At 40.1% G+C, this 15216-nt stretch overlaps 3 protein-coding genes across 3 annotated transcripts in view; 2 read left to right on the top strand and 1 right to left on the bottom strand.

The window, feature by feature from the left end:
- The first annotated feature begins 4507 nt into the window (after nucleotides 1-4507).
- On the top strand, nucleotides 4508-11342 carry LOC138037751 (uncharacterized). Its single transcript, XM_068883654.1, has 4 exons — nucleotides 4508-4552; nucleotides 6778-6843; nucleotides 7196-8436; nucleotides 9233-11342. Exons 1-4 carry the CDS (start codon nucleotides 4508-4510, stop codon nucleotides 10506-10508), a joined length of 2628 nt encoding a protein of 875 aa, XP_068739755.1. The 3' UTR covers nucleotides 10509-11342.
- A 1672-nt stretch (nucleotides 11343-13014) lies between these two features.
- Nucleotides 13015-14193, bottom strand: LOC138033215 (uncharacterized). The gene has a single exon (XM_068880983.1). The coding sequence runs from the start codon at nucleotides 14191-14193 to the stop codon at nucleotides 13015-13017; it is 1179 nt and encodes a 392-aa protein (XP_068737084.1).
- Nucleotides 14194-14890: 697 nt separating this feature from the next.
- Nucleotides 14891-15216, top strand: part of LOC138033224 (uncharacterized) — a 5658-nt gene continuing 5332 nt past the window's right edge. The window contains exon 1 of the mRNA XM_068880996.1: nucleotides 14891-15216. This exon is cut by the window's right edge and continues 5332 nt beyond it. Coding sequence (XP_068737097.1) covers nucleotides 14891-15216 — 326 coding nt within the window.

A 15216-nucleotide genomic window follows, 5' to 3' on the forward strand; every position in this document is an offset into this window, starting at 1 on the left:
TCTTGGGTACATCATTTTTGTGCTTGGACATTTCAAGAAAATTTGAAATGAATGTCCGAAAAAAGAAATCACTTTCCATAGGGGACTGGCACTAGTACAGAATGCCGTATATTTCCAAAACTAAAGACATATTTAACAAAGGGCCAAGGACAGTTCGTTTTCTTTTACCATTTTGACTAATCTAATTGTATCGAAGTGAAATAAATTTTAGCAAGTCACGTGACCTCATTTGCATACGTCATGGACATCAATAGATATTAGTCTGCGAACCTCTTAGGTTGTTATTACTAAACCTTCAGAAGTTACACCACCCCCTTAATTTACTTGAGAGTGTTTGAACCAGGAAAATACATAAATGCAGGATTTTTTTTTTCACCCAAATTACAATTTCCGCCTGAATGCTGAAAAAAAATCTTAAATTGGCTTCTAAAAAATGAATCATCAGATGCTTTATATTGTTTAAGTTAGTTTTGCAAATAAGACGCTGTTATCGCATACCTGCCACCTACCCATGATCCACTTGGTGAAAACAGCAAGGCCAGAACCGTGTAGTGCCGGGGATAAAATTTCAAGGATGTAAAAATCTTGCTGGTGATTTCTATGTTTCACTTTTTGAAAGAAATATCTGGAGGAAAGTGCCAAAAATAGCATTTCTAGCAAGGCTCCAGAGTACTTTAGACAACTAGCGACCTTTGCTAGATGTACGAGTGCGGCTTCATTCCTGGGTTGGGTTTGAAATTCGACGTATTTGGTGCCCAAGCACTCGACGTCTTTCACGGACGGCGACCGGAAGAGACTTTGCAACGAAATTGACGTCACAGACATCAAGTGACAAACGGCAAAGCTATGTATTTGCTGTCCGTGGTGAAAGACAGATACGAGAAGGTAAGTGCATTGTACAAATATGCAATTGCGTGCGAACGAAAGAGAACGCATCCTAATTTTGTTCAAATTTAGGTGATTGTGTGGTCTTGCAATAAGGAATCGAGAGTTTTCTCTATAAGGGACACCAAAATAGCCGCCTCGAAGATTCTTTTGTTGTTTGCAGGGGCACCCTCGCGTGGATTCTCGCACGCGTATTGGTCTCGATCTGATGACAGACTCTTTTTGTCACATGCTTAGTTTTCTAGCATCAAACCCTACGGAGATACAGACTAAGGCTCTATTTACGTCACTATGCAAAATACACCAGGAGGAAGGCATCATTTCTAGTCATGATAACAAACCTATTTTGATAACAAACTTATTTTGAACAATTATTGTTCCTGGGTGGCAAATTTGATCAAACTCTAAATTTTGGGAAATTATGCTTGGGCAGCAAATGTGGTCAAAACCTAAGTCTTGAACAAGTTTGCTTGGGGGCAACAAATTTGATCGAACTCTTACTATTCAGCATGTTTGCTCAGGTAGTAAATATAAACACAGTCCAAGTTTTAAGCGAGTTTGCTTGGGCAGCAAAATGTGTAAAACTCCCACTATTACCGGGTTTGCTTAGGTATAGCAAATAAAATCAATGTCAAACTTTTGAACAAGTTCACTTGAGGCGGCAAAATGTGATAAAACTTTTAATATTGAGGAAGTTTGCCCCATTAGCAAATGATTTATAATGAAAGTCCAAGTTTTAAACAAGATTGCTACTTAAACACATCAAAGACAACCAGTGACATTCCATTTTATATTGTGAAGGTTTCCGTCTATTGTTTTGTTTTGTTACATTTATGTCTGTTTTTCGTCATCATTAAGTTCTCACATTTCTTTTCGCTCGCACATGTTTTCATTCGATCACGTATCTCGTTCAAGTTAGGTTAAAGCTAGCACTTCAATTTGTTTTCCTGTTCTTTGGGCCAGGCCGGGATAGTTATCTAAGTTTCACTCCGTTCGTTGTTGTCATATAGATCTAGGTAATATTTAATGCGGTTATTTTCTAGATACTTTACCGTAGCAAACATGTTGTAGTTACTCAACTAGCGTGTCTCATTTCATTCGCTTAGTTTTTTTGTCGTTCAGTTTGCCTTAATCTGTTTGTAGCATATGGATAATTCGTGTTATTTGATTGAGTAATATTTCCTATTATAGCTTCAATTAAGCGCATTTCAATTTAGGGTTCAATTTAGCCTGTTGTATTTGGGTTCGCTATGATTCATGTTATGTAATTAATTTCTTGCATTTTAGTTTACGATTATCGAACACCGATCAACAAGAATTCATCATTAAATCACCGTTGACCGATCCTAATTGGTTCTTGTCTTCTCGTGGATTATTCTTGCGTTTGGTTCGAGAAGTCCGTAAAGTCAATCCCTTTCCAACGCCCGACACCTTTTGACCCTTTAAGCGGATCTTGAGAGTCGTGTCCGTTACTATAAAGTAACTGAAATAACTCCGAAGATTGCCGTAGAACACAATATACAACTGTTGAACTTAAGGAACTTTGAATTATGGAAGAAGACAAAGAAATTTGCGAAGAAACTAATTGCCACGCATTAAGCGACGGTCCTCATCCCGAAAGCGACTTTGTAGCAAATATTATGCAACAAAGCGAAAACGTGACAAGCGCGCGTGACGGGAAGTTAACCGAAAAGGGACATCACAGGCGGCCCAGAGTCGGAAGGTAAACAATTATAAGGATTTGTATGGGAATCTTGATAACAGACTGAAAAAGATATTTACCCGCAAAAGTTCTCAATAAAAAAGCCGTACTTTATTGTCATGGTGAATTTCTTGCTTTTTGTGTGGTTTTTTGCTTGATTGAATGCGATTTAAGCGACTTCTCAAATTCCCGAGTCGTCACTCTTCCCTAAATAAAGGAAAGGCTGGCAACTCACTTCTAACTTACCTCAGATCTCGCCGAAAAAATTCACACTTCCCCGGCATCAGTCACGCTCAAACTCCGGTGATGGCTACACGGATAAATTTACTTTCCCTTTACCAAGTTTCAAGGTCCAGCGAGTATCCATTGCTGAGAAACTGCGAAAAATATTCAAATTTTCAAACTCCTTTGAGGCTCGCTAACAACCAATTTTGACACGGCTGGTCAACGGTTCACCGAGCCTCCATACGGTGAGCGCAAACCTACGCAAGTGTACCCATAGTTGGGCAGAGCAAAACAAATCCCAGACTCGTCCCCAAATACCTGCCTGGGGTCATGTTCGAGTTTCTAAATCGGCGAACGATATTAAAAGTTCCACATTGAAACCTTAAACACAGCTCCCATCGCTTTGCTTGCCCCACCGCATGTTATAAATCCGGATTTTCATCGAACTCCGTAAGTACTGAAGCTGTTTGAAGCCTCGCGCGTGCAAAAATCCCCTCGTCCGATGACACTCGACACCACGGCTGTTTTTTTGTTGTTGGAAAAAGTATAGTTTTGTTAAGTGAATTGCTTTGAGCCAAAGAAATCACCGCACCGCAATTTCTACTGTCCAAAAGACAGCCAAGCGAGATTGTAACTCGGATACCTTTCAGGTATTCCGAGTAATAATTGTTGGTTTTCGATCGATATCGCTTTATGCACCGGTGTGAGAAATAATTTTGAACATTTCAACGCAACTGGAAGCGCAAAAACAAAGCACAGATGATTTCAACGATGGCATTTTCCCCGGACTCTCAACAGAAAAATGTGTCCAAAAGGCTGAAAAGGTGCAGCGACCTTTTCATATGAATTTCTTCTGCAGTCATGATAATGTCAGTTGTTGACGGATGAAAAACAGGATTGTGTTTCATACACTAGTAAATACCTTCGACTGCGTTTCAAACTCCATCCAAACAGCTTCAGTACTTACGGAGTTCGATGAAAATCCGGATTTATAACATGCGGTGGGGCAAGCAAAGCGATGGGAGCTGCTGTGTTTAAGGTTTCAGTGTGGAACTTTTAATATCGTTCGCCGATTTAGAAACTCGAACATGACCCCAGGCAGGCATTTGGGGACGAGTCTGGGATTTGTTTTGCTCTGCCCAACTATGGGTACACTTGCGTAGGTTTGCGCTCACCGTATGGAGGCTCGGTGAACCGTTGACCAGCCGTGTCAAAATTGGTTGTTAGCGAGCCTCAAAGGAGTTTGAAAATTTTACGGAGCCCTGTTAGTGCCACCCGCGTGTGCGTATACTTTTTTAAATTTTCCTGGCGAAACTTTTTCTTTAGGCGTGACTCTTGTTTTTATTTTTGTCACTGTCCCGACAATTTTTTATTTGGGGCGACTTTTTGTTATTCGGCGTGACTTTTTTTATTTGGTGCGACTTTTTTGTATGTCGCGCGACTTTTTTTTTATTTGGCGCGACATTTTTTATTCGGCGTGACTTTTTTTATTTGGCGCGACTTTTTTTATTCGGCGTGACTTTTTTTATTTGGCGCGACTTTTTTGATTTGGCGCGACTTTTTTTATCTGGCGCGACTTTTTTTTATTCGGCGTGCCTTTTTTTTATTTGGCGCGACTTTTTTTGCTGTTGCTCATTTGAAGACCGCTTTCTTATTGCGGGCTCAAACACGTGTGTGTTGCAGTATTTCAGCAATATGGCCGAGGAAATTGCAGTGGAAGTTGAAAACGAGCTTGAGAAGGCAAGTATTTGATATTATTCATAATAAAACGAATACTTTGTTAGTGAATACCCCGTCACGTATTTGCATGTCATTTGAATAAGAATAATGTAATACTTGTTTCGTTCTTCAAATGCTGTCTTTAGAGGAAGCAAGATCGTATAAGCTTATTATAATTTACTGTTGTATGATAAAAAGATTATAATATGTAGTAATGGTAAGATATAGTAGTAGTAACAAGAATAGTTTTTGGTAGTCAACCACGCTGGATGAAGGGTTTGGTAATCAAACCAACGCACGGCGTTTGAGTTGACACATGAATACAGGTAATGTATCAGTCAATTACAAGAGCGCTCATCACCCCCAAAAGATAATACATTACCGGTCAGTGTAAAACGCAGATTGCAGACTGCAGACCGGGGATAAAATGCAGACTGAAGTTATAATTCAGTATAATTTAACTGTTGAAAAAGCCCAAACCCATTAGAAATGCTAACAGTTAAAGCCTAAATATTGTTTTAGACCTAATTAGGCCTAAGGTTAGCATTTCTAAGGGGTTTGGGCTTTTTTCAACAATTACGTTATAACCTCAGTCTGCATTTTACCCCTGGTCTGCTGTCTGCGTTTTTCACTGACCGACTCGTCTGCCAGGCGTGAGAAATTGGAGCACAGGCGTGAGTTGGCGTGACATCGAAGTTATCAATCTGCAGGTCTGACAATCACGCCTTAGGCTTCACACTTGGCAGGTATAAGGATGTTTCCGGGAACTGACAACATGATTGCTTTTTTGTGACTTGAAATAGATATCTTTAGTTTCAGTTAATAAAGAGCGTTGTATTAAGACAGTTTTCTTGAGTTGATGTGAGATTGTGATTGTTGTGAGACTTTGATTTTAATAATAAAACGTTACAAAACTTAACTCTGTGACTAAGTTGGAGAACACTGCTATTGGGTCTCCAAATGAGTTCATGTTTCATTTTGAGCGCTGTTGTCATCCTTGAATTTTTCCTTGTTGCGGTAACTAATTACCGGCAAAAAGATAATAACCTCGCTAGTTCCACGAAACGCAGTTTATTTAACTGTAAATAACGGGAGACAACTTAGGCAACAGGGAACGAAGTCCGAAAACCACAACAACTGACTAGTCAGCCGCTTATATACCTATCCGAAGTGAGTCTAGAAGTTTCCAAAAGTAACTATTTACAGCTATTACAATAACCTCTATTTTAAACTTAAAAGTCATGAACTATTTTGAAACTGGTGAGTCACAGTTCTGGAAAATTCTTCAAACAACGTATTGCGTGACATTGACCTTCGCGAACTTTCCAGATAATTCCGATCCTTGTAACATCATTAGTTCATCTAGGGAGGCTCTTATGCCCGGGGGGGCGGGCTCTTATGTATCTTTTTGATACCACAACATTAAAAAAAAGACGTTTTTATGTCAGCACTGTACATGTTTTACTAGGTCAACAGAGAGTGATTTATTCGCATTACCTCGCATTGTTAGAAATTTGCTTCCTTTGTTTAAGGCGCGTAGCTTTCGCTTTTTCCGCCCCTCTAGCTCTATTCACAGCCCGGGGGGGGTACTCGATGTAGCCCTGGTTGGGGAGGTGCGGCGCGGCCCCGCATACCCTGACCCTGTTTAAGACAAATATCGCTGATTTTCCTACCCATTTTAAGACAGAATTCCGATTTTTGATACCCTGTTTAGGACATTTAACCCAGTTTAAGACAAAATTGATAAATAGATACCCTGATTAAGACAAAAAATGCTAAATTCGATACCCTGTTCAAGACAAAAATCCCGAAAAACATACCCTGGCTGGCCGCACGTCCCCATTAAGCCCTTATAAGGGAGTACCCCCCCCGGGGTTCACAGCATTCTACATCAGGTGATCCCACCACATCTGTACTTGCTGTTCGGTTAGCGTTAGGGTTTAGGGGTAAAGAACGGGCTTTTATCCTTAAAAAAACAAAGCCACTGCTCTGTACAAAGCCAACACACGTGTATTTGTGGCGAGGGAAATTCCTCGTGAAAGAAAATTCTCTAGGTAGCGACCTCTAACCAACATTTTTGTCGATAGGCGCACTTGGAATTGACTGGTGCATAAGAGTTAAGATGCATCAATAAGAGTTTATGGCATTTTGTTGAAGAACATTATGTTCATGTTCATTCAGGCCTTCTGAAGATTTATCTTACGATTAGCCATAACATTTGTTTGATTATAATGATACATTCACAGGTTTGTAGCTTTCTACGTAGAAGAGGAGTGGAGGAAAATGTAATCGAAAAGTTTAAAGAAGAAAAGGTTAGCTTTGGTTGTTTTACCTACATGTAGCTAGCACGCCTATGAAGTTCTCCTGCTATTTGAGAATTCTTTGATTCCTCTATGTTGTCAATGTTGACGAGCTCAGTTAGCTGGCTCAAAAACAGCCTTTACAGATGATGTATTGACATAAATATGTTGTATCATGTACTTTAACCCCTTTTTTTGGCCTGATGTATCTTTGCATCATAACGAAAAAAATTGCACAATTTCTTTTCTTTTTGGTCAAACAGGAATTCTTTCTGAATTTTCAAAGCGGCAAAATAACATTATGGTTTTCCAATAGATTAATAACATTAAAATACAACTTAATTCAATTTCTTCCTCTTCTCAGATGGATATCACAGCAGTTCTTAGTGCAAACGATGATGTCCTCAAAGAGTTGGGTCTCATAACTGCAGGCGACAGATTAAGCCTTCGCGGCTTTTGTAGCACTGCTCAAGACGTGCAAAAGAACACAGAAAAGGAATCCAAAAGGAGAAGACTATTGGAGGCCTTTTTATCTTCTAGGAAAGATCGATCTAAGAAGCTTATGACTTCTTCTGTTAACAAAGAGCAAAAGAAAAAAATTGGAAAGGAAAAACAGAAGACCAAACGAATACAGGTTGGGTGGAAGCATTTCCGTGAGGAGGCAGAGGATCATGTCCTTGTACCTCTGTCAAAGGGAGGTGGCAGCAGGTATGCTACTCTACCAATTTCGAGTAATAGAATGGAAATTATGAAACTTTGTCAATCAATCTTTTTCCCTAATGGAAAATCTCATTATGGAGAAGCTTCCGAGATGGACTTTGCCATTGGCAATTTTCACAATGAACGAGTAGGTGTTACACTGGAAGTGAATGGGACAGAAGTACCTTTCAATATTGGAAATTATATGGAGGCGTTTAAGCTTAAGGATGTCAGGCTATACTTGTTATCCAAAAAAGTGGCAAGTAGCAGTGAAGAAAGTGATGATGGTCTACCACCGATGCTAACAGTTTGTGACTCCCCTATTTCTGAAATGGCATGTGCAGCTGGTATTACAATGGGGGACAAACATAATGAGAGCCAAGGTCTTATGGGTACATCAGAGGAGAGGTGCTCACTAAAGAGGGAGCAAGATAGAGAATATGAACTTTCACTGGAAGAAGACAGGCAAAAGAGACTTTCTCTGGAAAGGGCAAACACTGAGGCTGAACAAAAGAAGAGAGTTCAGGAAGCTAGAGCTGCAAGAGTTGTAGCAGAACCAGAAGCAGATTTCGTCACTGTGAGAGTTCGACACCTCACAATGGGAGTATGCTCTCGACGTTTTCCAACCAATAGCCTCATGACAGCAGTATATGACTGGGTTGGATCTTTGACACCTGACGTAGTGAGTTTTGCACTTTGTGACCCCTTAGGCACTCCTCTTGCTCCAAGTAGAAAGGTGGAAGATAGGTGTACGATACTTATGGCTAATGTTCCACATACACCATCATTGTCTGAGTCAGATGAGGAAATTCAATTCCAGGGATTCGGGGAAGCGCATGGTGTTATTGACAGGACACTGCCAGACTGTGAAACAAACAAGATGGGAACAGAAAGAGACACTGATGTGTAAGTAACCAAAAATTTCTCTTCAGTTCTGCAAATCATGTGCGTTCAATAGAAGTAATGTAGTGCAACTAAAATTTTAATGCGACTTCTAATAATAATCTTTCATTTAATTTTCAAATGTACATTATTCAGAACCAGTTGCCTACTTGTTGGGGAGACGGCAAATCAAATGAAATGACCATGTGAGAGAAAAAAGGATTTGGAATTTCTCCTCGGAAAATTCTCTGGGAACAGATTAGAGAACAAACAAATTTAACTTAGTAAACAAGAATAATCTTTGATGCCCGGGCGCATTGGAGCAAGGCAAGCGCTTTCAACAGAGCGTTTTCACTCACGTGACGAGCAGCCATATTGGATTACTGAAACAAAAGAAAGTATTTGCATAAAAATAGAGTTCAATTCCCTGGGGATTAGTTTGGAACACCATCATGGCCGCCGTGACGTCACATGAAAACGCTCAATATATCAGTGACATACTCCTATTTTAACAATTATTGTATTATCATTACACCATCTTCTCAAGTACAAGGGTAACAATTTATTGAAGTTTAGGATAAGAAAATTTTGGAATTTAGTTTAAAGTACTTAATATAAATAATTACCACATCAACAATGCCGTAGAAACAAAGAACTGTATTGTACCAATCTGCCAAATCCGTAAATATTATGTCTTTTTTACCATACTTATCGGAAGTGGTTTACTTGTTTACAGTAATGCAAAAGTAATGATGTATGGTGTTCGAGAAAATTCCATTGATTTCATAATAAAGGAAATGTTTAACTTGTATTTCTTCAGGGAAATGAGTGCTATGCAGTTAGACAACAAGTACGCTTCCATTCTTGAGGGTATGCCTGGGACAAGTGGGGAGAAATGGTTCTCTGACAGTGAAGAAGAGAATTCCAGTGCTGAAACACATGATGACGATTATGTACCACCTGACACGTCTTCTGTAACGAAACCAGCTTGTGAGATACTGAATGAATTAGCAGGAAAGATAAATGTTGATTCCTTGGCAAAATTTAACATTGCCCGTAATTTTATTTGGGAAGGAACCAAACGAGCAGTGTCCCGCAAAGCATTCTCACCAGCTAACAAGATATCTGTCAAGTTTACCGATGATGCTGGAACCAGTGAAGGCGCCATTGACTGGGGTGGCCCCATGAGAGAGTTCTTCACATTGGTTCTTCAATACATCCATGACTCTCAACTTCTATGTGGTCCAGAGAATAGCAGATTCCTATCATACAATGTAAAATGTTTAGAAGATAATGACTACTTCGTTGCAGGACTTATGGTGGCAATGTCACTTGTCCATGGAGGACCTGCTCCCCATTTCCTTTCCCCTATCATGTTTCGTGCCCTTATCAGTGATCAACCTGTAACAGTGTCATTGCAAGATGTGTACGATCATGAGTTGAGGTCTTCGCTCGAATCTCTCCAGGAGTCAGAAACCGTAGAGAAGGCGAAGAGATGTGTCTTGCAAGACAACTTATCAACTGTACTGGACCTGGCTGGAACTTTAGCAATGCCATTGCAAACACTTGATGATGTCAAGAGAATGGTTGCAACAACGGCACAGTGGTTCGTTCTTGGGCGATGTAAACCAGCCCTTGAAGTCTTCCGGGAAGGCCTTTCTGCCCTTGGAGTGTTGAGAGCAGCGAAGGAACATCCCGATAGTTTTAGGCCATTGTTTTGTGACCTACCTGAAAAGCTTACAGCAGAAAGAATGGAGAAATTGTTTCAGGCAAAGACCAGCCCGCCTGGTTCCTCAAAGGCAGTGACTGAGAGCCTTGTTTTATCCAGATGGAGCGATTACCTCCAGGATGTAGAAGACGAAGAGACTGGCATCACCTTGAGTGACATTTTGTTCTTCACCACTGGCTGCAGAGTGTTACCACAACGTGAGATCCCTGTCACCGTTGAGTTTTTACATGAACTACCTTCAAGGTTTCCAACAGCAAACACATGTTCAAGCATTCTCCGACTTCCAGTCGTACACCAGGCTTATGAGAGCTTCAAAGCTGATCTGACTTTCGGAATATTAAATGCCCGAGGTTTTGGCACTGCTTGAAATACGGTGTTATGACAGTAGCTTTGCAGCTCTTCTGTAATTTGCGTTTAATAGTTTAATTTGTTGTTTTCAGTTTGAGATGTAAATAACCCGCACTCAGCTAGCTAGTTCACTTCAGTTTTTACGGGATTGTCATGTTTATTATTATTAACATCATAGCCCGCTTTACACTAGCAAAAAAGACTGGCACGGCACTCCGAAATCTTGATAGCGTACCTTTGTTTTTCGTGCACGGCACGGTCAATTTTCGTGTGTAAAAAGAACAAACAGAAGGCATATTAGGCACCCTGTGCCACAAATTATAGGGGCAGCGAGCACGTCTCAGGAGGTGTGCTCGGCACTCCAAATATCGGTACCGTGCCGCTATTTTGGAGCGCTATGCCAATTTTGAGCGTGTGTAAAAGGGGTTTATGACATTTACGTAACGATGAAATGATGGCCCACAAATTTCTGTACGAGGTTACTGTTTTTTTTACATGTGCTTGCATCCCGATTCGCTACCATTCAAGGTGGTGTTTGTTGTGAATCAGAACACAGCAAGTCTTACAGGTTTAATTGATGTTAGGTTGTTAAAGTTTCGTGTTTCGTTGGCATCATTCTGTTATATGATGTCTGTTTACTTTGTTGCCTTAAACAATGAGATAGCCTGACAGTGTTCAGTGGCTGGATCTCCCTTACCTGCAGCATTTTTTTGGTTTTGTTTTGTGTAATGAATTATGTCCGAGGGCAACAAATGTAGTTTAAGTCTGTATTCTCTTTATTGCATCAAAGCTCCTTTGACAAAGCAATATGAAGCATGGATCGTTTGAGAAAAGGAAGGTGAATAAAGCGGAATAAAGCGTTTGAGATGTTATATATCAACAACGAGTGCGCGTGTTTCATTATAGGTTCCGAACACCGAACTGTCAGTGTTTGGAACCTATGATGAAACACGAAGCACGAGTTTTTGATATGGCTTCTCAAACAAAGTTGCATGTGCATTTATCAATTCTGCTTCCTTTGCTAATTGTAATGTAATCATTGTTGTAAACAGTGGAAAATCAGTTATTAAAAACTCTGTTCTTTGGTTTAATTTCTTTTGTTTTGATGCGTAAATCTTGATATCCAAAGAGGAATGTGATGAAAACTACGTATGGTTTTGGATACGATATCCAAATCACGTATGGTTTTTATCTAGGTTTTAATTGGGTTTCAAAAGTCGTGCACGTGAATTTATCCACTTTTGATAGGCTTTTGAGCGCATGAATTATTAATGAGTTTGAGAAGTGGAAGGTAAATGAAGTTGACGTTAATTTGCTGATAATCTTAATGTCAATATCACAGTAATCTGTTCATATCAGTATCTGTTGTGACTTATTAACCATGAGGCAAAACAGAACATGCATAACACTAAAACCAACGATATTGTGAACAATACCTCAGGTTCAATAATGATGCAATTTGCAGAGTAAAATATAATGATTAATTGTGGCAACGGTTTTTAGGGTCAATTAAAACATGAGAATATTCTGTTATCCAGATTCTTCAAAACTGAATTTGCAATGCCCAGTATTGCGTGTTGGAAAATATCTCTCGAAAATCATATTGCACTCGATAAAGGAGTTCTCTTTACCAAGTACGACTTTAGGCGGTTGTACACAAGTTTCTCTAAAATTGGATTAAAAACAGAGAAAAGAAAATTAGGATGTTAGTTACTTGCATTGGAATGGTGTCAGTGTCACCTTTATGGACTGGAATCACTTTGGCAAGTTTCAGTTTAGATTGGTGTACTCCTGTTAGGAAAGACGCAATGATTACCGCAACAGCGATGACCTCCGCGCATGCTGAAGAAATTGTGCCTTTTGATCTTTTCAGGTAGAAGTAGAAATTTTTCTGTATAAATGTTCTAAGAGGTCACGAACTTAGTCACGAGTTCAAAGAAGCAAGTCGAAGGGGCATAATTTGTGACACTAACTACTGTTTCACACTTTAGGCTCAAGATTCTTACCAATTATTAATTATAATAAGCACAATGGGAAGTTGTGCACTGTGCACGATTAAGTGCTACTTCATCACAGATCCGGCAGTCTCAATTTTGAATTTGGTTGAACAACCTTACAAAATAGTTTGTCTTGCAAACCATGAAACACAAGACGTCCACTTCTATCAGTAAATCATCCAGTGTACTTGCTGTCCACCTTGATACAAGGCACAACGACCTTTCGCACAGCAAAGGTGAAAGACTGATAAAAGCAAAACGTCTTCCCCTCGAAGCATCGTTAAGGCGATCGACACTTAGACGAATGCTTCCAGCAACAAACAATCTAAGGCAACACTTACCAGGTAATTCCCGCTAATGAATTGGCTTAACTTTCACCGGACATTACGCAGGCGATCATGCAAGTAAACCTTAAGATATATCTTTCTGCTGGCTAAAAGCATTTTATGTGCAAAAACCGACAAACATTCTGAGCAAATCTAGATTTTGGACGCCTGCAGGAATAGGCACGTTTGCAATTATGTGATCCTATGTTATTTTGTTTATCTCATTGATGAGAGTAGAGTATAGATTTCGTGCCTCATCAGCATTTTCTGGCATTCTAAGACCTTCTTCTGTCATGATTACTTCAGCAAGTGCAGTAAATTCAGGTGATAAATCCACGGGAAGGTCATCACAACACATTTGTCTAGCAACATCTAAGTCATCAATAAGAACATCATGCTTATAATCCACGGTTCCTGTTATTTCAGGTTGCTGGTACAACAGAAACGGTCGACCATGAGGTGAATTGTTATTTCTTGTTGAAGGTCGGATCCGATGCAAGTTCCACAGTCTTGCAACTCTTTGGAGTTCTTCGACGATAATTGCCATGTAACAAAACAGTAGACATTCCACATGCACAACATTAGCATCACAGTACAGTCCACTGCTCCTAAGTTGTTCAAAATGAGTCATCCACCAATCAGAAGTACTTCTTCGCAGTTGTCCCCACCATGCCTCTATTCTCTGATTAGACACTGATCTGCCGTAAAGAAAGCTTTTCTCCCCAGACATACTGTCGTCTGCGTCATGTCGTAGATAGCGTTGAATAGCGGCAATTCTAACGTTTTCTGTTCCGAAGTCTCCACGAATTACACGGGCGGTGCCACCAACATTTTGCACACAGTCAAGAAAATACCTTGCGACGATACCTGGGTGGTTATTCGTACGCCCAACTTCGAGCCACATGATCTTCCTTGAGTATCCGTCAATGCACCCGTGGATACAAAATCCATACGGTTTCAGTTTGTCGTACCCATCAATGTGCCAAATAAAGTTTGGTCCCTTTGCATGATATTGCCGCCTTTGAAGTCTGTGCCTTGAGCGCCTTTCTACCCCTCCAGGGTCCAAGATTCTTAATGCATTTCGAACAAATTCTTTGCTGACAGATAATTTATGGTTAACCACTAGTTTCTGCCACATACTTCTATAGCCAACAACGCTCCCACTGCTGTTTAACTCCTCTTCTATGGCGTATACTACCTCATCGAAGTTGCTGAAACGTCGTCGTCCGAGGTTTTTTTTCGATAATACTCGTTTAAGCTGTCGTAAACTTATGTTAACTTCATGGTTGAAGAAAAGGCAATCAATAATTTCCTTATAGCTAAAGCCCATATGGAAATATTCTTCAATGAGATTGTTGCGTATTTCCTTTGCCGCCGCCATTTTGAATTATGAATCTACGGTGATGAAGGAAAGCGGTTGCTCTCAGCAGCCAGAGAAAAAAGTCGCGCCAAATTAAAAAAAGTCGCGCCAAACAAAAAAAAGTCGCGCCAAATTAAAAAAGTCGCGCCAAAAAAAAAAAGTCGCGCCAAATTAAAAAAAGTCGCGCCAAATTAAAAAAGTCGCGCCAAATTAAAAAAAGTCGCGCCAAGCAAAAAAAAGTCGTTCCAAATCAAAAAAAGTCGCGCCAAATAAAAAAAAGTCGCGCCAGATTAAGAAAAGTCGCGCCATTGACACAAATAAAAACAAGAGTCACGCCGAAAGTAAAAAAGTCTCCCCGGGAAAATAAAAAAGTGTACACACACGCAGGTGGCACTAACAGGGCTCCGTAGAGATAAGTTAGAAGTGAGTTGCCAGCCTTTCCTTTATTTAGGGAAGAGTGACGACTCGGGAATTTGAGAAGTCGCTTAAATCGCATTCAATCAGGCAAAAAACCACACAAAAAGCAAGAAATTCACCATGACAATAAAGTACGGCTTTTTTATTGAGAACTTTTGCGGGTAAATATCTTTTTCAGTCTGTTATCAAGATTCCCATACAAATCCTTATAATTGTTTACCTTCCGACTCTGGGCCGCCTGTGGGGACATACGTACACAAGGGAAATGTTAGAAAGGCACAGAAATACCGCCTACAGAAGGATGGCGAATCAGATGAAAGAAATTGCCGCATCATTAGAGGAAAATATGGGCATTCAGTTATTGACTGTCGAAAGAGACAATTTAGATTCTCTAAAGGAAGAACTCAATCAAGCCTTCAAAGAGTATTATGATACAATGATAAATGAAGAAGAGACACCAGCCTCTTATCAGTGGTTTGACTTACGAGACCGCGAATACACAGAATCTAGAATAAAGTTAACTGAGCGGCTCTATGCGCTGGAAAGGAAGTCTGAGAAGTCTAAACCCGCGAGCTCGGTGCGGTCTAGGAGCTCCGCTTCGTCCAAATTTTCCAGGCAATCAGTCTT

This window comes from Montipora capricornis, chromosome 2 (assembly GCF_036669925.1).
Source record: "Montipora capricornis isolate CH-2021 chromosome 2, ASM3666992v2, whole genome shotgun sequence".
In the NCBI taxonomy this organism is placed as follows: Eukaryota; Metazoa; Cnidaria; class Anthozoa; order Scleractinia; family Acroporidae; genus Montipora; species Montipora capricornis.